Below are 22,570 nucleotides of genomic sequence, written 5' to 3'. Positions count from 1 at the left end.
GGGGATAAGGCCGCCGATAAGGGGGCGGAGCCTATCTCCTCAGCACACTGGCGCCATTTTCCCTCACAGCTCCGTTGGAGGGAAGCTCCCTGTCTCTCCCCTGCAGTCACTACACTACAGAAAGGGTTAAAAAAGAGAGGGGGGCACTAATTAGGCGCAGTATTAACTATACAGCAGCTATAAGGGGAAAAACACTTATATAAGGTTATCCCTGTATATATATAGCGCTCTGGTGTGTGCTGGCAAACTCTCCCTCTGTCTCCCCAAAGGGCTAGTGGGGTCCTGTCCTCTATCAGAGCATTCCCTGTGTGTGTGCTGTATGTCGGTACTTTTGTGTCGACATGTATGAGGAGAAAAATGATGTGGAGACGGAGCAGATTGCCTGTAATAGTGATGTCACCCCCTAGGGGGTCGACACCTGTGTGGATGAACTGTTGGAAGGAATTACGTGACAGTGTCAGCTCTGTATAAAAGACAGTGGTTGACATGAGACAGCCGGCTACTCAGCTTGTGCCTGTCCAGACGTCTCATAGGCCGTCAGGGGCTCTAAAGCGCCCGTTACCTCAGATGGTAGATATAGACGCCGACACGGATACTGACTCCAGTGTCGACGGTGAAGAGACGAATGTGACTTCCAGTAGGGCCACACGTTACATGATTGAGGCAATGAAAAATGTTTTACACATTTCTGATAATACGAGTACCACCAAAAAAGGGGTATTATGTTCGGTGAGGAAAAACTACCTGTAGTTTTCCTGAATCTGAGAAATTAAATGAGGTGTGTGATGATGCGTGGGTTTCCCCCGATAACAACTGATAATTTCTAAATGTTATTGGCATTATATCCTTTCCCGCCAGAGGTTAGGGTGCGTTGGGAAACACCCCCTAGGGTGGATAAAGCGCTCACACGCTTGTAAGGGCTCTACCTTCGCCTGAAATGGCCGCCCTTAAGGATCCTGCTGATAGAAAGCAGGAGGGTATCCTAAAAGGTATTTACACACATACTGGTGTTATACTGCGACCAGCAATCGCCTCAGCCTGGATGTGCAGTGCTGGGTTGGCGTGGTCGGATTCCCTGACTGAAAATATTGATACCCTAGATAGGGACAGTATATTTTTGCCTATAGAGCATTTAAAAGATGCATTTCTATATATGCGTGATGCACAGCGGAATAATTGCCGACTGGCATCAAGTCTAAACGCGTTGTCCATTTCTACCAGTAGAGGGTTATGGACACGTCAGTGGTCAGGTGATGCGTATTCCAAACGGCATTTGGAAGTATTGCTTTATTAAGAGGAGTTATTTGGGGTCGGTCTTTCAGACCTGGTGGCCACGGCAACAGCTGGGAATTCCACGTTTGTACCCCAGGTCGCCTCTCAACATGAGAAGACGCCGTATTATCAGGCGCAGTCTTTTCGTGGACAAGCGGGCAAAAGGTTCCTCATTTCTGCCCCGTGACAGAGAGAGAGAGGAAAAAGGCTGCAGAAATCAGCCAGTTCCCAGGAACAGAAACCCTCTCCCGCCTCTGCCAAGCCCTCAGTATACGCTGGGGCTTTACAAGCAGAATCAGGCACGGTGGGGGGCCCGTCTCAATGAATTTCAGCGCGCAGTGGGCTCACTCGCAAGTAGACCCCTGGATCCTTCAGGTGATATCTCAGGGGTACAAATTAGAATTCGAGACGTCTCCCCCTCGCCGTTTCCTAAAGTCGGCTTTACCGATGTCTCCTTCTGACAGGGAGACAGTTTTGGAAGCCATTCACAAGCTGTATTCCCAGCAGGTGATAATCAAGATACCCCTCCTGCAACAGGGAACGGGGTATTATTCCACACTGTTGTGGTACCGAAGCCAGATGGCTCGGTGAGACCGATTCTAAATCTAAAATCTTTGAACACTTACATACAGAGGTTCAAATTCAAGATTGAGTCACTCAGAGCAGTGATTGCGAACCTGGAAGAAGGGGACTACATGATGTCTCGGGACATCAAGGATGCTTACCTTCATGTCAATAATTTACCCTTCTCACCAAGGGTACCTCAGGTTTATGGTACAGAACTGTCACTATCAGTTCAGACGCTGCCGTATGGATGGTCCACGGCACCCCGGGTCTTTACCAAGGTAATGGCCGAAATAATGATATTCCTTCGAAGGAAGTGAATTTTAGTTATCCCTTACTTGGACAATTCCCTGATAAGGGTAAGATCCAGGGAACAGTTGGAGGTCGGTGTAGCACTATCTCAGGTAGTGTTGCGGCAGCACGATTGGATTCTCAATATTCCAAAATCGCACCTGGTTCCGACGACGTGTCTTCTGTTCCTAGGGATGATCCTGGACACAGTCCAGAAAAAGGTGTTTCTCCCGGAGGAGAAAGCCAGGGAGTTATCCGAGCTAGTCAGGAACCTCCTAAAACCGAGCCAAGTCTCAGTGCATCAATGCACAAGGGTTCTGAGTAAAATGGTGGCTTCCTACGAAGCAATCCCATTCGGCAGATTCCACGCAAGAACTTTCCAGTGGGACCTGCTGGACAATTGGTCCGGGTCGCATCTTCAGATGCATCAGCGGATAACCCTGTCACCAAGGACAAGGGTGTCCCTCCTGTGGTGGTTGCAGAGTGCTCATCTTCTAGAGGGCCGCAGATTAGGCATTCAGGACTGGGTCCTGGTGACCACGGATGACAGCCTGCGAGGCTGGGGAGCAGTCACACAGGGAAGGAATATCCAGGGCTTATGGTCAAGCCTGGAGACATCACTTCACATAAATATCCTGAAGCTAAGGGACATTTACAATGCTCTAAGCTTAGCAAGACCTCTGCTTCAAGGTCAGCCGGTGTTGATCCAGTCGGACAACATCACGGCAGTCACCCACGTAAACAGACAGGGTGGCACAAGAAGCAGGAGGGCAATGGCAAGCTGCAAGGATTCTTCGCTGGGCGGAAAATCATGTGATAGCACTGTCAGCAGTATTCATTCCGGGAGTGGACAACTGGGAAGCAGACTTCCTCAGCACGACCTCCACCCGGGAGAGTGGGGACTTCAACCAGAAGTCTTCCACATGATTAAAAACTCGACAGGTATTGCGCCAGGTCCAGGGACCCTCAGGCAATAAGCTGTAGACCAGGCATGTCCAAACTGCGGCCCTCCAGCTGTTGTGAAACTACATATCCCAGCATGCCCTGACACAGTTTTGTTGTCAGAGAATGCTAAAGCTGTGTCAGGGCATGCTGGGATGTGTAGTTTCTCAACAGCTGGAGGGCCGCAGTTTGGACATGCCTGCTGTAGACGCTCTGGTAACACCGTGGGTGTACCAGTCAGGGTATGTGTTCCCTCCTCTGCCTCTCATACCCAAGGTACTGAGATTGATAAGATGGAGAGGAGTAAACACTATATTCGTGGTTCCGGATTGGCCAAGAAGGACTTGGTAACCGGAACTTCAAGAGATGCTCACGGAGGATCCGTGGCCTCTACCTCTAAGAAGGGACCTGCTCCAGCAAGGACCCTGTCTGTTCCAAGACTTACCGCGGCTGCGTTTGACGGCATGGCGGTTGAACGCCGGATCCTGAAGGAAAAAGGCATTCCGGATGAAGTCATCCCTATCCTGATCAAAGCCAGGAAGGATGTAACCGCAAAAACATTATCACCGCAATTGGCGAAAATATGTTGCGTGGTGCGAGGCCAGTAAGGCCCGACGGAGGAAATTCAACTGGGTCGATTCCTACATTTCCTGCAAACAGGAGTGTCTATGGGCCTGAAATTGGGGTCCATTAAGGTTCAAATTTCGGCCCTGTCAATTTTCTTCCAAAAAAGAACTAGCTTCAGTCCCTGAAGTTCAGACGTTTGTAAAAGGGGTACTGCATATACAGCCTCCTTTTGTGCCTCCAGTGGCACTTTGGGATCTCAATGTAGTTTTGGGTTCCAAAAGTCACATTGGTTTGAACCACTTAAATCTGTGGAGTTAAAATATCTCACATGAAAAGTGGTCATGCTGTTGGCCCTGGCCTGGGCCAGGCGCGTGTCAGAATTGGCGGCTTTATCCTGAAAAAGCCCTTATCTGATTTTCCATTCGGACAGGGCGGAATTGAGGACTCGTCCTCAGTTTCTCCCCAAGGTGGTTTCAGCGTTTCACCTGAACCAACCTATTTGTGGTGCCTGCGGCTACTAGGGACTTGGAGGCCTCCAAGTTGCTAGACGTTGTCAGTACCCTGAAAATATATGTTCCAGGACGGCTGGAGTCAGGAAATCTGCCTCGCTGTTTATCCTGTATGCACCCAACAAACTGGGTGCTACTGCTTCGAAGCAGACTATTGCTCGTTGGATTTGTAGTACAATTCAGCTTGCACATTCTGTGGCAGGCCTGCCACAGCCAAAAATCTGTAAATGCCCACTCCGCAAGGAAGGTGGGCTCATCTTGGGCGGCTGCCCGAGGGGTCTCGGCTTTACAACTTTGCCGAGCAGCTACTTGGTCAGGAGCAAATACGTTTGTAAAATTCTACAAAATTGATATCCTGGCTGAGGAGGACCTGGAGTTCTCTCATTCGGTGCTGCAGAGTCATCCGCACTCTCCCGCCCGTTTGGGAGCTTTGGTATAATCCCCATGGTCCTTACGGAGTCCCCAGCATCCACTTAGGACGTTAGAGAAAATAAGAATTTACTTACCGATAATTCTATTTCTCGTAGTCCGTAGTGGATGCTGGGCGCCCATCCCAAGTGCGGATTGTCTGCAATACGTGTACATAGTTATTGTTACAAAAATCGGGTTATTGTTGTAGGGAGCCATCTTTTCAGAGGCTCCTCTGTTATCATGCTGTTAACTGGGTTCAGATCACAAGTTGTACAGTGTGATTGGTGTGGCTGGTATGAGTCTTACCCGGGATTCAAAATCCTTCCTTATTGTGTACGCTCGTCCGGGCACAGTATCCTAACTGAGGCTTGGAGGAGGGTCATAGGGGGAGGAGCCAGTGCACACCAGATAGTCCTAAAGCTTTCTTTAGATGTGCCCAGTCTCCTGCGGAGCCGCTATTCCCCATGGTCCTTACGGAGTCCCCAGCATCCACTACGGACTACGAGAAATAGAATTATCGGTAAGTAAATTCTTATTTTTACTCGTGCTGCCCCCCTTCACTGGAACGAGCTCCATTTCTCTCTTAGACTCTCCCCAACCTTGCAAAGCTTCAAACGGGCACTGAAAACCCACCTGTTCTTCAACGCTGACCTGCTGCATAACCTAGTCTCGAGGCCGCTCTCCCAACCCCCTGCCTCATTCCTTGGCCATGTATGCCTCGCTTACTTCTTGCCATCAGGCCACCTTCCGCTTGCTTGTACCTGTCACCTATCTGTCTCCCCCTACCCCTTAGATTGTAAGCTCCTTGGAGCAAGGCCCTCTTCTCTTGCACTTCAATTACAGCTCTCTCCTACTCAGCAACTGTCTATGGGGTATATGCAATAGCGGGCGAATTGGCAAAATAGGCGAATTCCGGGCCGTTTTCGCCTCCAAAAATCAATTCGCCTATGCAGTGCAGTCATTTTTCGCAAAAAAACGGCCCGTCAAAATTCGCCTTTTCTCAATTCGCCTTTTTCCGAATTCGCCTTTTCTGCAATGGTACAGATGCTGCAATTCGCCTCCAGCATATTCAATTCAAGTTTGGAAATTCGCCTGCAGTGCTTTTAGACAGCAAATTCGCGATTTTCACTCCGCCACACTTTGGAGGGTGAAAACAAATAAAAAATTTTTAAACATGTTTTTTTTTGTGTTTTTTTTTTTAGGAATAGCAGATCTATTTATATTAGAAGGGATTAGGTTTTTTTTTTTTTTTTGGGGGAGGCACAAATATTATTTATATATTTTTTAAAATAATAATTTTTTTTTTTTTTTTTTTTTTATTGCTGGAACGGTAAAATCCGGGAAAAAAATGGCGTGGGGTCCCCCCTCCAAAGCATAACCAGCCTCGGGCTCATTGAGCTGGTCCTGGTTCTAAAAATGCGGGGAAAAAATTGACAGGGGATCCCCCGTATTTTTAAAACCAGCACCGGGCTCTGCGCCTGATGCTGGTGCCAAAAATACGGGGGACAAAACGAGTAGGGGTCCCCCGTATTTTTAACACCAGCATCGGGCTCCACTAGCTGGACAGATAATGCCACAGCCGGGGGTCACTTTTATACAGTGCCCTGCGGCCGTGGCATCAAATATCCAACTAGTCACCCCTGGCCGGGGAACCCTGGGGGAATGGGGACCCCTTCAATCAAGGGGTCCCCCCCCCCCCCAGCCACCCAAGGGCCAGGGGTGAAGCCCGAGGCTGTCCCCCCCCATCCAATGGGCTGCGGATGGGGGGGCTGATAGCCTTTGTGTTCAAAAAAAAAGATATTGTTTTTTCCATTAGTACTACAAGTCCCAGCAAGCCTCCCCTGCAAGCTGGTACTTGGAGAACCACAAGTACCAGCATGCGGGAGAAAAACGGGCCCGCTGGTACCTGTAGTTCTAATGGAAAAAAAATACCCAAATAAAAACAGGACACAGACACCGTCGACAGTAAAACTTTATTACACACTGCCGACACACACATACTTACCTATGTTCACACGCCGACATCGGTCCTCTTCTCCATGTAGAATCCCGGGGTACCTGAAAATAAAAGATCAATTATACTCACCTCAACAGGCTCCAGAGATAAATCCACGGACTTGGCAAAAAAAGAAAGCGCATTTACCCGCACCAAAAACGGACTGAAAGGTGTCCCATGCTGACACATGGGACACCTATCCACGATTAAGATCTGTCAGTGACAGTTGTCACTGACAGGTCTCTAAGCCAATCAGGAAGCGCAACTTCGTTGCGCTAACCTGATTGGCTGATCGCTGTGACAGCGCATCGCACAGCTCCCTCCATTATATTCAATGGTGGGAACTTAGCGGCTAGCGGTGAGGTCACCCGCCGGTCAGCGGTGACCGGCGGGTGACCCCACCGCTAGCCGCTAAGTTCCCACCATTGAATATAATGGAGGGAGCTGTGCGATGCGCTGTCACAGCGATCAGCCAATCAGGTTAGCGCAACGAAGTTGCGCTTCCTGATTGGCTTAGAGACCTGTCAGTGACAACTGTCACTGACAGATCTTAATCGTGGATAGGTGTCCCATGTGTCAGCATGGGACACCTTTCAGTCCGTTTTTGGTGCGGGTAAATGCGCTTTCTTTTTTTGCCAAGTCCGTGGATTTATCTCTGGAGCCTGTTGAGGTGAGTATAATTGATCTTTTCTTTTCAGGTATCCGTGGATTCTACATGGAGAAGAGGACCGATGTCGGCGTGTGAACATAGGTAAGTATGTGTGTGTCGACGTATGAAATAAAGTTTTACTGTCGACGGTGTGTGTGTCCTGTTTTTATTTGGGTATTTTTTTCCCAGTAGTACTACAGGTACCAGCGGGCCCGTTTTTCTCCCGCATGCTGGTACTTGTGGTTCTCCAAGTACCAGCTTGCAGGGGAGGCTTGCTGGGACTTGTAGTACTAATGGAAAAAACAATATCTTTTTTTTTGAACACAAAGGCTATCAGCCCCCCCATCCGCAGCCCATTGGATGGGGGGGGACAGCCTCGGGCTTCACCCCTGGCCCTTGGGTGGCTGGGGGGGGGGGACCCCTTGATTGAAGGGGTCCCCATTCCCCCAGGGTACCCCGGCCAGGGGTGACTAGTTGGATATTTGATGCCACGGCCGCAGGGCACTGTATAAAAGTGACCCCCGGCTGTGGCATTATCTGTCCAGCTAGTGGAGCCCGATGCTGGTGTTAAAAATACGGGGGACCCCTACTCGTTTTGTCCCCCGTATTTTTGGCACCAGCATCAGGCGCAGAGCCCGGTGCTGGTTTTAAAAATACGGGGGATCCCTGCCCGATTTTTCCCCTGCATTTTTAGAACCAGGACCAGCTCGATGAGCCCGAGGCTGGTTATGCTTTGGAGGGGGGACCCCACGCCATTTTTTTTTCGGGTTTTTCCCCGTTTTTTCCCGTTTTTTAAAATCGCGGTAAAATCCGCAAAATCGGCCGATTTTCGCCCGCGACTCTGGCGAATCCGTTTTTCATTGCATATGGTGAATTCCGGAAGCCACCTTCCGGAATTCACCTGGCGAATTTGGTCGAATTGAAAAAACGGCGATAATTGCCGCGATTTCGCCCGCTATTGCATATACCCCAAAATCTGCATCTCCTCTCACTCGTTACTGGTCACCTCTTCCAACACCTGCCCGCCCCCAGTAGTACGCTAATTGCTCCTTTGCTTCCTTACATCTCGGCTGTAGTGTGTATGGGGAAATGTGCTGCTATTTGTTACCTGTACTGTTTTAGTTATCCTGTTACTGTAATGTCACGTTCTGTGTACTCTGTATTGTTCTAATGTCTGCTCTATGTACGGCGCTGCGAAACACTCGTGGTGCCCTATAAATAGATTATTATTATATTTTATCAGCACTGTTGTCCACATACAGAAGCATTAGTAGTTGTGTTATCACTCACCACTCTCCTCTCTCAGGCGGCACCAGGTACTCACTCCTGACTGATGATACGGCGCCTGGAAACGTCCTCTTACTTATACCTGTCTCCCTTCTGCTTAATGCTTAGATGCGCCTCTGACTGTGCGTACTGAAGTACATAGGAGTGATGGCGGATTGCTGCAGCTGGCGTGTCAGTGTAAGGCCATCCCGCCTGCTACATACATGTGGAGGAGGTAAGGGCGCAGGCAGAAGTGCTGCAACAATGTGTGATGTAGTAAACTGTGATTGAGTATCACCATTACATTTGATATAGTTGCAGAGAAAAAGAAATAGGACTAGGACCCCATTAAAAAATAATAATTAGACCATTACATTATTTAATTGTATTGATTATCAGATGGGTAACCTCGATGGGGTGAAACCATCTGCAAGGTAAACATTAATGGTTTCACCCACCGATTGTCAACCCTGCTTTACAATTCAGTAGGCTGTAGGCCAATGAGAGCCCATGGGCGGGGCTTCGTGGGAGTGTTTGGGCGGAGTTCAGCTCCATGCCCAGCACTTTGTAAAATAAAAAGCAAAAATTGTTGCTTGTACATAATCGATGACCATTCCCCATCGGTGGCAAACATATTCAACATTGGTTATAGACCATCAATGATTTTGAATCGTTGATGGTCGATGGCCAACCATAGTTGTGGGCACACCTATTGCAGGTCTTAGCCAAGACCCTCCCACGAGATGGACCTTGGTGGGTATGAGAGTAAGTTGCTAGTCTCTGTAGGCGGCAGCGAGCAACAGATGGAACACTGTGATGAGGGACAAGACAGAGACATATTGGGGGTCAGGCTATGGGTCATAGTGGGCATTGTCAGAGTTTAGGCCGAGGTCTGGGTCACTATTGGACGGACATTATCAGAAAAGGTGGTCTGGTATTAACCCCTGGTCAGAATACAGAATACGGCTGCGGTACTGGTGGCACAATTACACCTGTAGCTCAGACTCTGAAACGTGCACCAGCTGATGTCTAATGGGAGCATCGCAACGTTCTTCCCAGTTTCCTAGTGATGTGGGATGTTGGGATCAGCAGCTGGCCCCTAAGTAGGTGTGTTGATAATAAACATAGGAAGATTAGGATGGATGGGCGCTGGAGACCAAAAAGAAAGGTGGACTCGGCAATAACATGTTTGCATAGAACTTTGCCTCCTGGAGCAGATTTGCTTAGTTGCTTGGCTGTGTAGAGGCGCAATGTTCAAGAATCTGACCTTTTCTGTTTGTCCAGTAGAGAGGGAATACAGTGGTAAAAAGTCCCAGTTACTATGGAATTGGTGGGAGAATGCTTCCCAGAACTTGGAAACAAATTGCAGACTCTGGCCCGATTTGATAGGGAGGGAGAGCGAAGAAGACTTAATATGTATTTGATAAAAGTGCTCTGCGGGATGACGTGCAGAGCTACTACTGTGGGACATCCAAATGTGGCAGGCCAATCAGAGTAGGAGGCGGGGCTAAATACTGCGCAACAACAAAAAACTTGCCTGTGGGTGGCAAACCTTTCCTGGCCGTCCCTAAGGATGAAGTGAGACGCATTAAAAACGTGTCTGCAGTGTCCCTGCTGTCCGCAAACTATTGTAGGATGGAATATAATAAGGTCCATAGAATTATGGGTCCAGGGAGAACTGGACCCTAAGGAGGATGTTGAGAAATATTATTTTGGGCACAAACTGGACAGGGGAAGATGTAGTACTGTATGTCCCATTCTCAGATCCTCGTAACAGAATGCCCCAAGCTGTTCTGTCCCCTCCAGGTTATGCAGAGCCACCACTCCCACTCAGTCTGATAACTAATAATTACTGCAGAGAACAAGATGTCAATTGTATCTCGGTCATGGGAGTAATATGCAGGACTGTAATGTTTGAGCCCTGTGATCAGTGCTGGATTAACAGGGAAGAAGGGGTGCTAGCCCAGAGGCTCCCACACACAGCGGCATCACCATTCTGGGGGGCACTATGTGGCATAATGTGAACTGGGAGCACTATTCATTTGCGGTGTTGGGAGTATTTACACATTACACTTTTTGATAACATCATTTTGCAAATTTTATTGGTATGACCCGCTCCCAACAAGTTTGTTACCCTGCGGCCCCTGCAAACCTTCCTCCGGCCCTGCCTGCGACTCTTCCTGTGTTTCATTGAAGAAACCTATAAATTAAGGAGCAGATTTAACTATTGACGGGGGTCATTCCGACCCGTTCGCACACAGCGGTTCTACGCTGCGGTGCGAGCGAGTCGTAAATGCGCATGCGCAGCGGTCGCATTGCACACATGCGTCGTTGCCTGGCGACGATCGTCACCGGGCAATGACGCTGAAGATGGACAGGCGGGAGGCGTTCCGGGGCGGATACTCACTGTTTTCCAGGCGTGGTGAGTCCAACGCAGGCGTGGCGAGGCGTTAGGAGGGTGGATGTTTGACGTCAGGACCGGGACCTTCGTCGCTGGATCCGTCGCACAGGGTAAGTAACTCTTATGCTGGTCTTGTTTTGCAGGAAACTTTTTTAGCATAGCAGGGCTGCACAAGCGATCGCAGCCCTGCTATGCTAAAATACACTCCCCCGTAGGCGGAGATTAGTTGATCGCACCAGCAGCAAAAAGTTGCTACGTGCGACCAACTCGGAATGAGGGCCGATGTTCTTGTTATCACTCGTTACTAATCTTAAATGGTGCTCCAACCAATCAGCTCCTAACTGTCGTGTGTTTAAAAAAGGCTGGAACTGATTGGCTGGAGCACCATTTAAGATTAGTAATGAGTGATAACAAGAATATCACTCATTAAAGGAAGTAAAACCACTTGGTATTCCTACAGTACAACTCCTTTAGTATTTACAGTTCTGTACTGCATGCTAGTTGTCCCGTCCATTTGCCACGTTGGTGGATAGTGCACAAAAACGTCAAATTTCAAAAATGAGAGTGATTGGGCCAGAATCTCCTTAGTAATGTAAATGCATAGTACAGCGTGATACACAGGAGCTGGCTCGGTGATGATAATACATTTTAAAATATAGATTAGAATGTATTTTTTGCTTGGCCCAGACAAACTTCTACAAGCTCTACTCTGTTATATGTCTTTGTCCTGTGTATTGGGGAAGGAGGGAATACAGTGCATTACTCCTTATTGCTGGTGGGGAGTTGACCTCACATATTGGTTTACCTTTAGGCATACTGTATGCCACAGTCCCCGCTCCGCACGTGGAATGGCCGGTAAGCTGACGTGCTTTGCAGTGCACCGTGTGAAGACCTTGATGAAAAGTGAGAACATCGGTCATTCTGGGTTTCTTGAGGCTCTGCTTACAGCTTTGTGTAGAGCTGGAGTGTGTGCTATGGTTCATGCGGGTGTGGATTATTGGGTCACCCCCTAACTAGGTCAGCAGTCATTAGGTCGGCCACTATTGGTCGACACCTGTAGTAAGTCGGCATGGAAAAGGGTCGACAGCGTTTTTGGAGGGTTTTTTGGTGTTTTCTTCGTAAAGTGACCGGGAACCCCAATTAGTGCACCGTGTCCGCTACCGCTGCGCTCTGCACAGGTTACTATTCCCAATTGTAGTCCACGTGGACAGTAACATAAGAAAAAGTTTTAAAAATATATTTATTATTTTTGAAAACTAGTGTCGACCTTTTCATGTGTTAACCTTTGCCATGTCGACATACTGACCAAGTCGACCAATAGTTTCCCCCTTCCCCTCGTGTACTTGCATGCTGCAGACGGTACGTGCAGTCAGACCCCCACAGTGATGCTGGCGGCCAAGATGGCAGCCTCTTCTTTTTTCATGATCCAAAAACAGCTTAAATGCCACACAACTGACCTCCGAATCACCATAAATATACAAGTACTTACCAGAGACGGATCTAGACATTTCTTTTAGGGGGGGGGGGGGGTTTACTGTTTAATCTTGACTCCTCCCCCTCTCTAGTCCCAACTCCTCCCATCTGCAATCCTAACTCCTCCTCTCTCAATTCCTGAAAAACTTAACTTTTTGAGTGAGACTGAGATAGTGCTTTGTGATTGTTCTATGTACATGGGACTGTGCTGTGGGGTAATTGTATTTATTAGCCCTAGTAGCCACACACCAGCAAGTGAGGGGCATATGCTCTGTAACCCTTGCTCTCCTGGCTCCTCTGTGCTGCTGTGGTATAGGCTGCAGCACAGCGTTCTGCCTCAGGCTCTCCCTGGAGAGCTCTCTTCAGCTCAAAAGTGGGCGTGGCTATGACTGTGTTGGGGGGGGGGGGGGCGGTCGCCCCCTTTGCCCACCCCTAAATTCGGCCCTGGGACTTACCTGTGACTTGTACTACCCTATGCGGACATCTCTTCAAAATCAATGGATTGCATTCCTGCACTGACCTACACATTGGATTTAGACCTCTGCCTATCTCCACTGAGAACGCCATCAGTTAGACATGTATTCTGCATTGGATATCCCAGAGCAAGGTGCTGTGTATAAGAAACTATTGCCCTTATTTATCAATGAGTGATACATTTCACTGTGAGTGATAAATTGCACCAGCCAATCCACTCCTAACTGCCATGTTACAGACTGGGGGGTTTATTTACTAATATTCGTGTTTTTGCCGTTTTGAAGGGTGTTGGATCTCGAATGGTATCGGGTGCATTTTACTGCAACTTTTTGAATCCTGATACGGTCATTCACTAAGCTGCCGAGTTTTGCACATTCGTTTTTTCCGATGTCGATGTGATTCGTAATATCAGGCAGTGTTTTACGGGAGTGATGAGTAAAACACTGCCTGACAAAACACAAGGAATCCCGGCCGGATCTGTGAGATCCGTGCAGGGCTTCATTGTGTACCTTAAAAAGTTCATTAAAGTCTTTAAAAATCTGAAAAAAATTGCGTGGGGTTCCCCCTCCTAAGCACAACCAGCCTCGGGCTCTTTGAGCCGGTCCTGGTTGAAAAAATATGGGGGGGAAAATGACAGGGGTTCCCCCATATTTAATCAACCAGCGGTCAGCGGTGAGGTTACTTTCGGTCAACCGCTGACCGCAAAGTTCCCACCATTGGCTACAATGGAGCGCATAGGCGCTACATTGTATCACTGCCATGTGCTGCCTGACAGACACTACAGGAGCACACAGCCAATCAGGAGGGTGCCACGACGTGGCGCTCCCTGATTGGCTGAAGGGACCCTCTTTGACAGGAGTCAGGGGGGGTCCTGGCAGTCGGGGAAAGGGGTCCCATGTGTAAACATGGGACCCCTTTCAGTGCGTGGTCGGGTTTGCGTTTTTTATTTTGCCAAGTACGTGGATTATTCAAAGGCCGGATTCTTCACTGGATTATGTGAGTATATTTTTTTCCACAGGTACCCCTAGGATTCTACATGGAGAAGAGGACCGAGCCTCGTGGGAACATAGGTAAGTATGTGTGTATGTTGGTGTGCATGTATGTAATAAAGTTGTACTGTCACGGTGTGTGTGTCCTGTTTTTATTGGGGTATTTTTTTTAGTAGTAGTACTACAGGTACCAGCGGGCCCGGTTTTCCACCGCATGCTGGTACTTGTGTTTGTCCAAGTACCAGCTTGCAGGGGAGGCTTGCTGGGACTTGTAATACTGCTACTAAAAACAATATTCACAATTTCACACTTGGCTATCAGCCCCCCATCCGCCGCCCTTGGATGGGGGGGACAGCCTCTGGCTTCACCCCTGGCCCTTGGGTGGCTGGAGGGGGGGACCCCTTGATTGAAGGGGTCCCCACTCCTCCAGGGTACCCCGGCCAGGGGTGACTAGTTGGGGTTTTAATGGCACGGCCGCAGGGACCGATATCAAAGTGTCCCCCGGCTGTGGCATTATCTCGCCAGCTAGTGGAGCCCGGTGCTGGTTTCAGAAATACGGGGGACCCCTACGCTTTTTGTCCCCCGTATTTTTGGAACCAGGACCAGGCGCAGAGCCCGGTGCTGGTTGATTAAAGATGGGGGAATCCCTGTCATTTTTCCCCCCATATTTTTTCAACCAGGACCGGCTCAAAGAGCCCGAAGCTGGTTATGCTTAGGAGCTGGGACCCCACGCAATTTTTTTTTTCAGATTTCACACTAAACAGACCCTTTCCCATAGATAACCATGCACAGATCTCACTGATCCGTGCATGGTTATCCTAACTCGACTGGAAAAAGCAGGTCTATTTTTTTTGCTGCTTTTTTTAACGAATCGAAAAAAAACAGACCCGCACTTGAGCACTCAGAAACTAACACCCAAATACGAATGAATAGTGAATTCCCGTATTCTATGAAATAACAGCCGCGTTTGACCGATGGTCTATTCATTCGTATTTCGGAACGTTGTCATTCAAACCATTACGAATAGACCAGATACTGCCGAGATTGGTGCTTAGTGAATTCCCGGATTGGGACTTAGAAAAAAAAACACAAATCGGCCAAACTCTGATTTTTAGTAAATACTGGCCCAGATTTGAAAAATGACAGGAGCGGATTGGCTGGTGCATTTTATCACTCAGCGTGAAATTTATCACTCATTAATAAATAAGGGTGTATCTTTGGCTCCATCCAGACCCTCACTTAGACATCATTCAGCTCTGTTCTCTGAGCAACAAATAACTCTGATTTCTTGCATTAATAAACTAGTATACAGTATATTCAGCTTCTGACTGTTCATGTCAAATAGCAGGATCCTAGCTATTCCCCAGGATACATTTTATCCCTACCCCTGCAAGGAATATCCACTTCAAAGGGGTCTCACACTGGGATTTTCACGCCTACACAATAGGCATGGATACTAATATCTTTCTACAAGCCTCTTTGTTCTGGAATAATTGGTGTGACTGAATCAGTAACAGAAAAGAGAAGTTGGTTTATGTATAACTTGTTTAAAATATAACCTTGGGATAAAGAAGGAAGCAATAACCAAGATAATTTAGACTCTGAACCCATTATAATTTCTGGATCACACACACAATTGGAAAACAAACAAAAAACCCTCAATTGTTTCATCTCCGTCGCTCGTCATCAAATGCAGTTCATACTTTGTCATTGATGACCCATTGCATCCGGAAAGTATTCACAGCGCTTCACTTTTTCCACAATTTGTTACGTTAGCCTTATTCCAAACTGGAATAAATTAATTTTCCCCTCAAAATTCTACACACAATACCCTATAATGACAACGTGAACATTTTTTTTTTTTGTTTGAAGATTTTTTTCAACTTTATTAAAAATTAAAATCACATGTACATAAGTATTTACAGCCTTCGCTCAATACTTTGTTGATGCACCTTTGGCAGCAATTACAGCCTCAAGTCTTTTTGAATATGATGCCACAAGCTTGGCACACCTATCTCTGGGCAGTTTTGCCCATTCCTCTTTGCAGCACCTCTCAAGCTCCATCAGGTTGGATGGGAAGCGTCAGTGCACAGCCATTTTCAGATCTCTCCAGAGATGTTCAATCGGATTCAAGTCTGGGCCCTGGCTGGGCCACTCAAGGACATTCACAGAGTTGTTCTGAAGCCACTCCTTTGATATCTTGCTTAGGGTCGTTGACTGCTGAAAGATGAACAGTCGCCCCAGTCTGAGCTCGAGAGCTCTGGAGCAGGTTTTCATCCAGGATGTCTCTTACCTTGCTGCATTCATCTTTCCCTCTATCCTGACTAGTCTCCCAGTTCCTGCCGCTGAAAAACATCCCCACAGCATGATGCGGTCACTACCATGCTTCACTGTAGGGATGGTATTGGCCTGGTGATGAGCGGTGCCTGGTTTCCTCCAAACATGATGCCTAGCATGCACGCCAAAGAGTTCAATCTTTGTCTCATCAGACCAGAGAATTTAGTTTCTCGTGGTCTGCGAGTTCTTCAGGTGCATTTTGGCAAACTCCAGGCAGGCTGCCATGTGCTTTTAACTAAGGAGTGGCTTCTGTCTGGCCACTCTACCATACAGGCCTGATTGGTGGATTGCTGCAGAGATGGTTGTCCTTCTAGAAGGTTCTCCACACAGAGGAATACTGTAGCTCTGACACAGTGACCATCGGGTTCTTGGTCACTTCCCTGACTAGGGCCTTTCTCTCCCCGATCATTCAGTTTAGACGGCCATCCAGCTCTAGGAAGACTCCTGGTGGTTCCGAATTTCTCCCATTTACGGATGATGGTGCTCATTGGGACCTTCAAAGCAGCAGATCTTTTTCTGTACCACTCCCCATATTTGTGCCTCGAGACAATCCTGTCTCGGAGGTCTACAGAGAATTCCTTTGACGTCATGATTGGTTTGTACTTAGACATGCACTGTCAGGTGTGGGACGTTATATAGAGAGGTGTGTGCCTTTCCAAATCATGTCCAAGCAACTGAATTTACCACAGGTGGACTCCAATTAAGCTGTAGGAACATCTCAAGGATGATCAGTGAAAACAGGATGCACCTGCTTTCAATTTTGAGCTTCATGGCAAAGGCTGTGAATATTTATGTACATGTGATTTCTTATTTTTTTTTATTTTTAATAAATTTGCAAAGATCTCAAAACTTTTTTCACGTTGTTATTATGGGGTATTGTGTGTAAAATTTAGAGGGGAAAAATAAATGTATTCCATTTTGTAAGTGCTTTGATGTCATTAAATCCTGCATTAAATCCTGCATATTTTTAAAAAGGATCATCGCACTATATTTTCTTTCTATTGTTTGTGCCTAAACCTCAAAACACGGTCATGTGGAGGTAGTCACATTTCCCTAGATTCTCAACATTGTTTGGAATACTATCCTTGGCTAATGACGACCCTGTGACTGCTATGCTGTGTGCCTAATGGGAAGTTATGAGATATGCTGTTTGAATTACATCTGTCTGTAAGTGCATTCGATTGACTAGAATCGCTCATTAAAAGGGTTTCATTGCACTATCTTCTCCTTTATGTGTCCACCCTAACAGACACATTGTGTGGAGGAGGTTAAATTGTCTTTTAGGTTCCAGTTGAGACCGATAAAATAAAGAAAAAGAGAAATAGAAATCTCAAGGTTGTGCTCCTTTGAGGAAATCCTTAGGGTGATTATCAACCTATAATTTTTTATCTTGAAGGTGTACTATATTTTTTCCTTTGAGCACCATAGATCTGTGTAATAATCTTTCTCTTGTATAAGGCTGTGACATAACAATGTGGAAAAAGTGAAGCGCTGTGAATACTTTCCGGATGCATTGTATGCACACGTCCAGCTTCGTTCTGTCACTCTGCCCACCACGTGCTGCAGTTCCTACTACATCCTCACAGGTTTCTATTCTTCAATCCCTTGGTAGTTAAAAAAACAAAAAACTCAATCTTCATGGGAAGCGAGCGGGCCAAAAACCTCACTTTCCTTGTAACCCCCTAAGTCTCATCCCCACCTGCTCAACCCAGTTTCAAAGAGTAGACAAAAGAAGCGATACCCAACAGACGTCCCTGTGCTTGGAAAAACAGAACTTCCAATTCTCGCTTTTTGACTCCCATCCATAAAGCCCCTACAGTGAACATAAAGTATCCCACAGGCCCTCTCTGGTATGTCCTTTGTAATGCCAGATTTATAAAAAAAACAAGACTGCTACAATTGCTGACTTTATTGGCCCATCCTCTGGAATTTCATTACATGGGTTGATGGTGAGCTCCAAGACCTACTGTGCACAATAAATTATTCAATGACTGTGAATGCTGTAAATCTGCCGGTTGTTGTAAGTACTCCCCCACCAGCGCATCATTTGCACCAACCTATGTCAGGCAGTCTCTTCCCCGCTCCAGCTAAACATGGCCGCCTCTGTGGCTGCGGTACTGTATCTAGAACGCAGCCAATTGCTTTGACACGCCTGCGACAGTCCCATAACACGCCCATCAGACAGTCTTTTGTTGCATTTACTTCAGTCCACCTCCCACACCACCCTGGAATGCCCACCCAGGAACGCCTGTTACTAATGCCAGCGTTCCGCTGCGCAACAGCGTACGGAGTCGTACAGTCAGGGGTTTCCTGTACTTTTTGGGCAAATAACTGCATGACTTCGCAAACATCTGCGCCTCGTCCACCTCTGTATCAAGGCACTAAGACTGCAACGCGAAATACAAATAATACTGCAACGGGAATACAATGTCACAGACATATCAAATACGAGAGAGCCGTGGCAGAATATTCTCAGTGTGTTTCGTGGTCTCATGTCCAGACACGTTGTACTGTTACAGAATGAACTCGACGCACCCTTTCAGTACATTACACAAGTAAACTTGGCGCAAGAAGCTAGTGAGACTGGCTAGACATCTGATTCCTTAGAACTACAAGTAAGCTGGAGGGCGGCTCAGCGACAGCCCGAGTTTCCATCTTACATACCTGGAAAGTACATGTTGCATCCATTCATTGGGTGGAATTCAAATGTTTGAAAAGTCGGTTGGGTGTCTGTTTGTTCCTGTCTATTAGATTGGAAAAAACAGACTCCCAACTGACTTTTCAAACATTTGAATGTCCCCCATTGTGTGCACATGTGGGGCTGAGCTACATCAACAATAATACCATATCGGCTCATACCACCTGCCAATTCTATGGAGAGCTGCTGTGAATGCTTTGACTATTTGCTAAAATGTGGGTGTTGATGGGAATGTATGTACATGATAAGAAAATGCAGAACATCTTGCGTCACCATCTTCATTCAGTGTGACTAATCGTCATTAATGTGTTTGTACAGTTAGTGTATAAAGTGTGTAATGAAAACATTATCTGCTCCATTGTTCCCATTATCTAACACCGTTTTCAAATACACAAAATGCTTCACCAACCACCAGGGCGTCCCATCATTTAAAGTACTGGGTTCCTCACTTCTAATGACCCTTTTTGTTGATTATGCAAAACGACGTTGCCAGTCTGAGATCCCATGTAGAAGACACTCACATACTTCTAAAAACCATGGGCCCAGGGGTGGGGTTTCCTAACCCACAAAGTTCAGACTCTTTTATATCAATGTTCCTCGTGAAGCGGGCGTCAGTGCAAGCAGTATAGAGCAACAATATGGATTAGGAAAGGGATGGTTTTGATGTACATTATATTTTCTATATAAATATATAATGACCTTGTAGAAACCCCTAGCCATGGTCTTCTAGAAGCAGTGTTCATTTTGACAAGGATTTTCAATGTAGTTTTAATCTTCGTTGCTTTGTTTTAGTAATCCAGGCTCCGTATGCTGAGATTGTGTAACATACCGAGTCTGACTTACCGTAGTACTCCCATATCGCATTAGTAATCTAAGCTCAGTAGGCTAAGAATGTGTTACAAACTAAGTTTTACTATCATAGTACTCCCATATATCATTAGTAATCTAGACTCAGTAGGCTGAAAAAGTGTTACATACTGGGTCTGACTTACCGTAGTGCTCCCATATATCATTAGCAATCTAAGCTCAGTAGGCTAAGAATGTGTTACATACTAAGTTTTACTATCATAGTACTCCCATATAGCATTAGTAATCTAGACTCAGTAGGCTGAGCATGTGTTACATACTGAGCATGACTTACTGTAGTGCTCCCATATATCATTAGTAATCTAGACTCAGTAGGCTGAGAATGTGTTACATACTGAGCATGACTTACTGTAGTGCTCCCATATATCATTAGTAATCTAGACTCAGTAGGCTGAGAATGTGTTACATACTGAGCATGACTTACTGTAGTACTCCCATATATCATTAGTAATCTAAACTCAGTAGGCTGAGAATGTGTTACATACTTAGTTTGACTACTGTAGTACTCCCATATTACTGTACATATGAATGCCTTAAGTTTGTTAGAACCAACAAGTGCAATACACAATCATTTTTCCTTCACAGCATATTTATTTTCTGCAAATATCTATAACACATAATTGTGTTTCTCTAACGTCCTAGTGGATGCTGGGGACTCCGTAAGGACCATGGGGAATAGACGGGCTCCGCAGGAGACTGGGCACTCTAAGAAAGAATTAGTACTACTGGTGTGCACTGGCTCCTCCCTCTATGCCCCTCCTCCAGACCTCAGTTAGAATCTGTGCCCGGAAGGAGCTGGGTGCATTTTAGTGAGCTCTCCTGAGCTTGCTAATAAGAAAGTATTTTAGTTAGGTTTTTTTATTTTCAGAGAGCTTCTGCTGGCAACAGACTCTCTGCTACGTGGGACTGAGGGGAGAGAAGCAAACCTACTAACTGCGGCTAGGTTGCGCTTCTTAGGCTACTGGACACCATTAGCTCCAGAGGGATCGAACACAGGACCTGACCTTGTCGTCCGTTCCCGGAGCCGCGCCGCCGTCCCCCTCGCAGAGCCAGAAGTCAGAAGCCGGCGGGTTGAAGCAAGAAGACTACAAAATCGGCGGCAGAACACTCCTGTCTTCATATGAGGTAGCGCACAGCACTGCAGCTGTGCGCCATTACGCCCACACACTCCGGTCACTGTAGGGTGCAGGGCGCAGGGGGGGGGCGCCCTGGGCAGCAATTAAGTACCTCCTGGCAAAAGCAGCATATATACAGTTGGACACTGTTATATGCATGAGCCCCCGCCATTATTTTTACACAAAATCACGGGACAGAAGCCCGCCGCTGAGGGGGCGGGGCCTTCTTCCTCAGCACTCACCAGCGCCATTTTCTCTCCACAGCTCCGCTGAGAGGAAGCTCCCCAGGCTCTCCCCTGCAGATTCACGGTAGTAAGAGGGTAAAAAGAGAGGGGGGGGGGCACATACATTTAGCGCATTAATCATATATACAGCAGCGACTGGGTAAACACTAAGTTACTGTGTGATTCCTGGGTCATATAGCGCTGGGGTGTGTGCTGGCATACTCTCTCTCTGTCTCTCCAAAAGGCCTTGTGGGGGTCCTGTCCTCATTTAGAGCATCCCCTGTGTGTGTGGTGTCGGTACGCGTGTGTCGACATGTTTGACGAAGAGGGCTATGTGGAGGCAGAGCAAGTGCAGATGAATGACGTGTCGCCACCGACGGTGCCGACACCTGATTGGATGGATATGTGGAAGGTGTTAAATGATAATGTAAACTCCTTACATAAAAGGTTGGATAAAGCTGATACCTTGGGACAGTCAGGGTCTCAACCCATGCCTGATCCTACAGAGAGGTCCTCAGGGTCTCAAAAGCGCCCACTATCCAAAATTGTTCACACCGTTATCGACACGGATTCTGACTCCAGTGTCAATGACGATGATGCAAAATTGCAGCCTAAAATGGCTAAAGCCATCCGCTACATGATTATAGCAATGAAGGATGTTTTGCACATTTCAGAGGTAAACCCTGTCCCTGACAAGAGGGTTTATATGTTTGGGGAGAAAAAGCAAGAGGTGACTTTTCCCCCTTCACATGAGTTAAATGAATTATGTGAAAGAGCGTGGGATTCCCCCGATAAGAAAGTGCTGATTTCCAAAAGGTTACTTATGGCGTACCCCTTCCCGCCAACGGACAGGATGCGCTGGGAATCCTCCCCTAGGGTAGATAAAGCTCTCACACGCTTATCTAAGAAGGTGGCCCTGCCGTCACAGGATACGGCCGCCCTAAAGGATCCTGCAGATAGAAAGCAGGAAAGTATCCTGAAATCTGTTTATACACATTCAGGTACTCTACTGAGGCCGGCAATTGCGTCGGCTTGGATGTGTAGTGCTGTAGCAGCATGGACAGATAATCTGTCTGAGGAAATGGATACCTTAGACAAGGATACCATTTTGCTGACCCTGGGGGCATATACAAGACACTGTCCTATATATGAGGGATGCCCAGAGGGACATTTGCCTACTGGGTTCTAGAATTAATGCAATGTCAATTTCTGCCAGAAGGGTCCTGTGGACTCGGCAGTGGACAGTTGATGCCGACTCCAAGAAGCACATGGAGGTGTTACCTTACAAGGGTGAGGAATTGTTTGGGGACGGCCTCTCGGACCTGGTTTCCACAGCTACGGCTGGGAAGTCAAACTTTTTGCCATATATTCCCTCACAACCTAAGAAAGCACCGTATTACCAAATGCAGTCCTTTCGCTCACAAAGAAGCAAGAAGGTCAGAGGTGCGTCCTTTCTTGCCAGAGGCAGGGGTAGAGGAAAAAAGCTGCACCATACAGCTAGTTCCCAGGAACAGAAGTCCTCCCC

General features: G+C 47.1%; 1 protein-coding gene across 1 annotated transcript in view; it reads left to right on the top strand.

Moving 5' to 3' along the window:
• Positions 1–22,570, top strand: part of LOC135050314 (nectin-1-like) — a 186,817-nt gene that overhangs the window by 61,553 nt on the left and 102,694 nt on the right. Inside the window, exon 4 of the mRNA XM_063956721.1 lies at positions 8,597–8,702. Coding sequence (XP_063812791.1) covers positions 8,597–8,702 — 106 coding nt within the window. The remainder of the gene's footprint in view (positions 1–8,596; positions 8,703–22,570) is intronic.

The sequence above is a fragment of the Pseudophryne corroboree genome, chromosome 2 (assembly GCF_028390025.1).
Source record: "Pseudophryne corroboree isolate aPseCor3 chromosome 2, aPseCor3.hap2, whole genome shotgun sequence".
In the NCBI taxonomy this organism is placed as follows: Eukaryota; Metazoa; Chordata; class Amphibia; order Anura; family Myobatrachidae; genus Pseudophryne; species Pseudophryne corroboree.
This window is presented reverse-complemented; position numbering and strand designations above follow the sequence as displayed.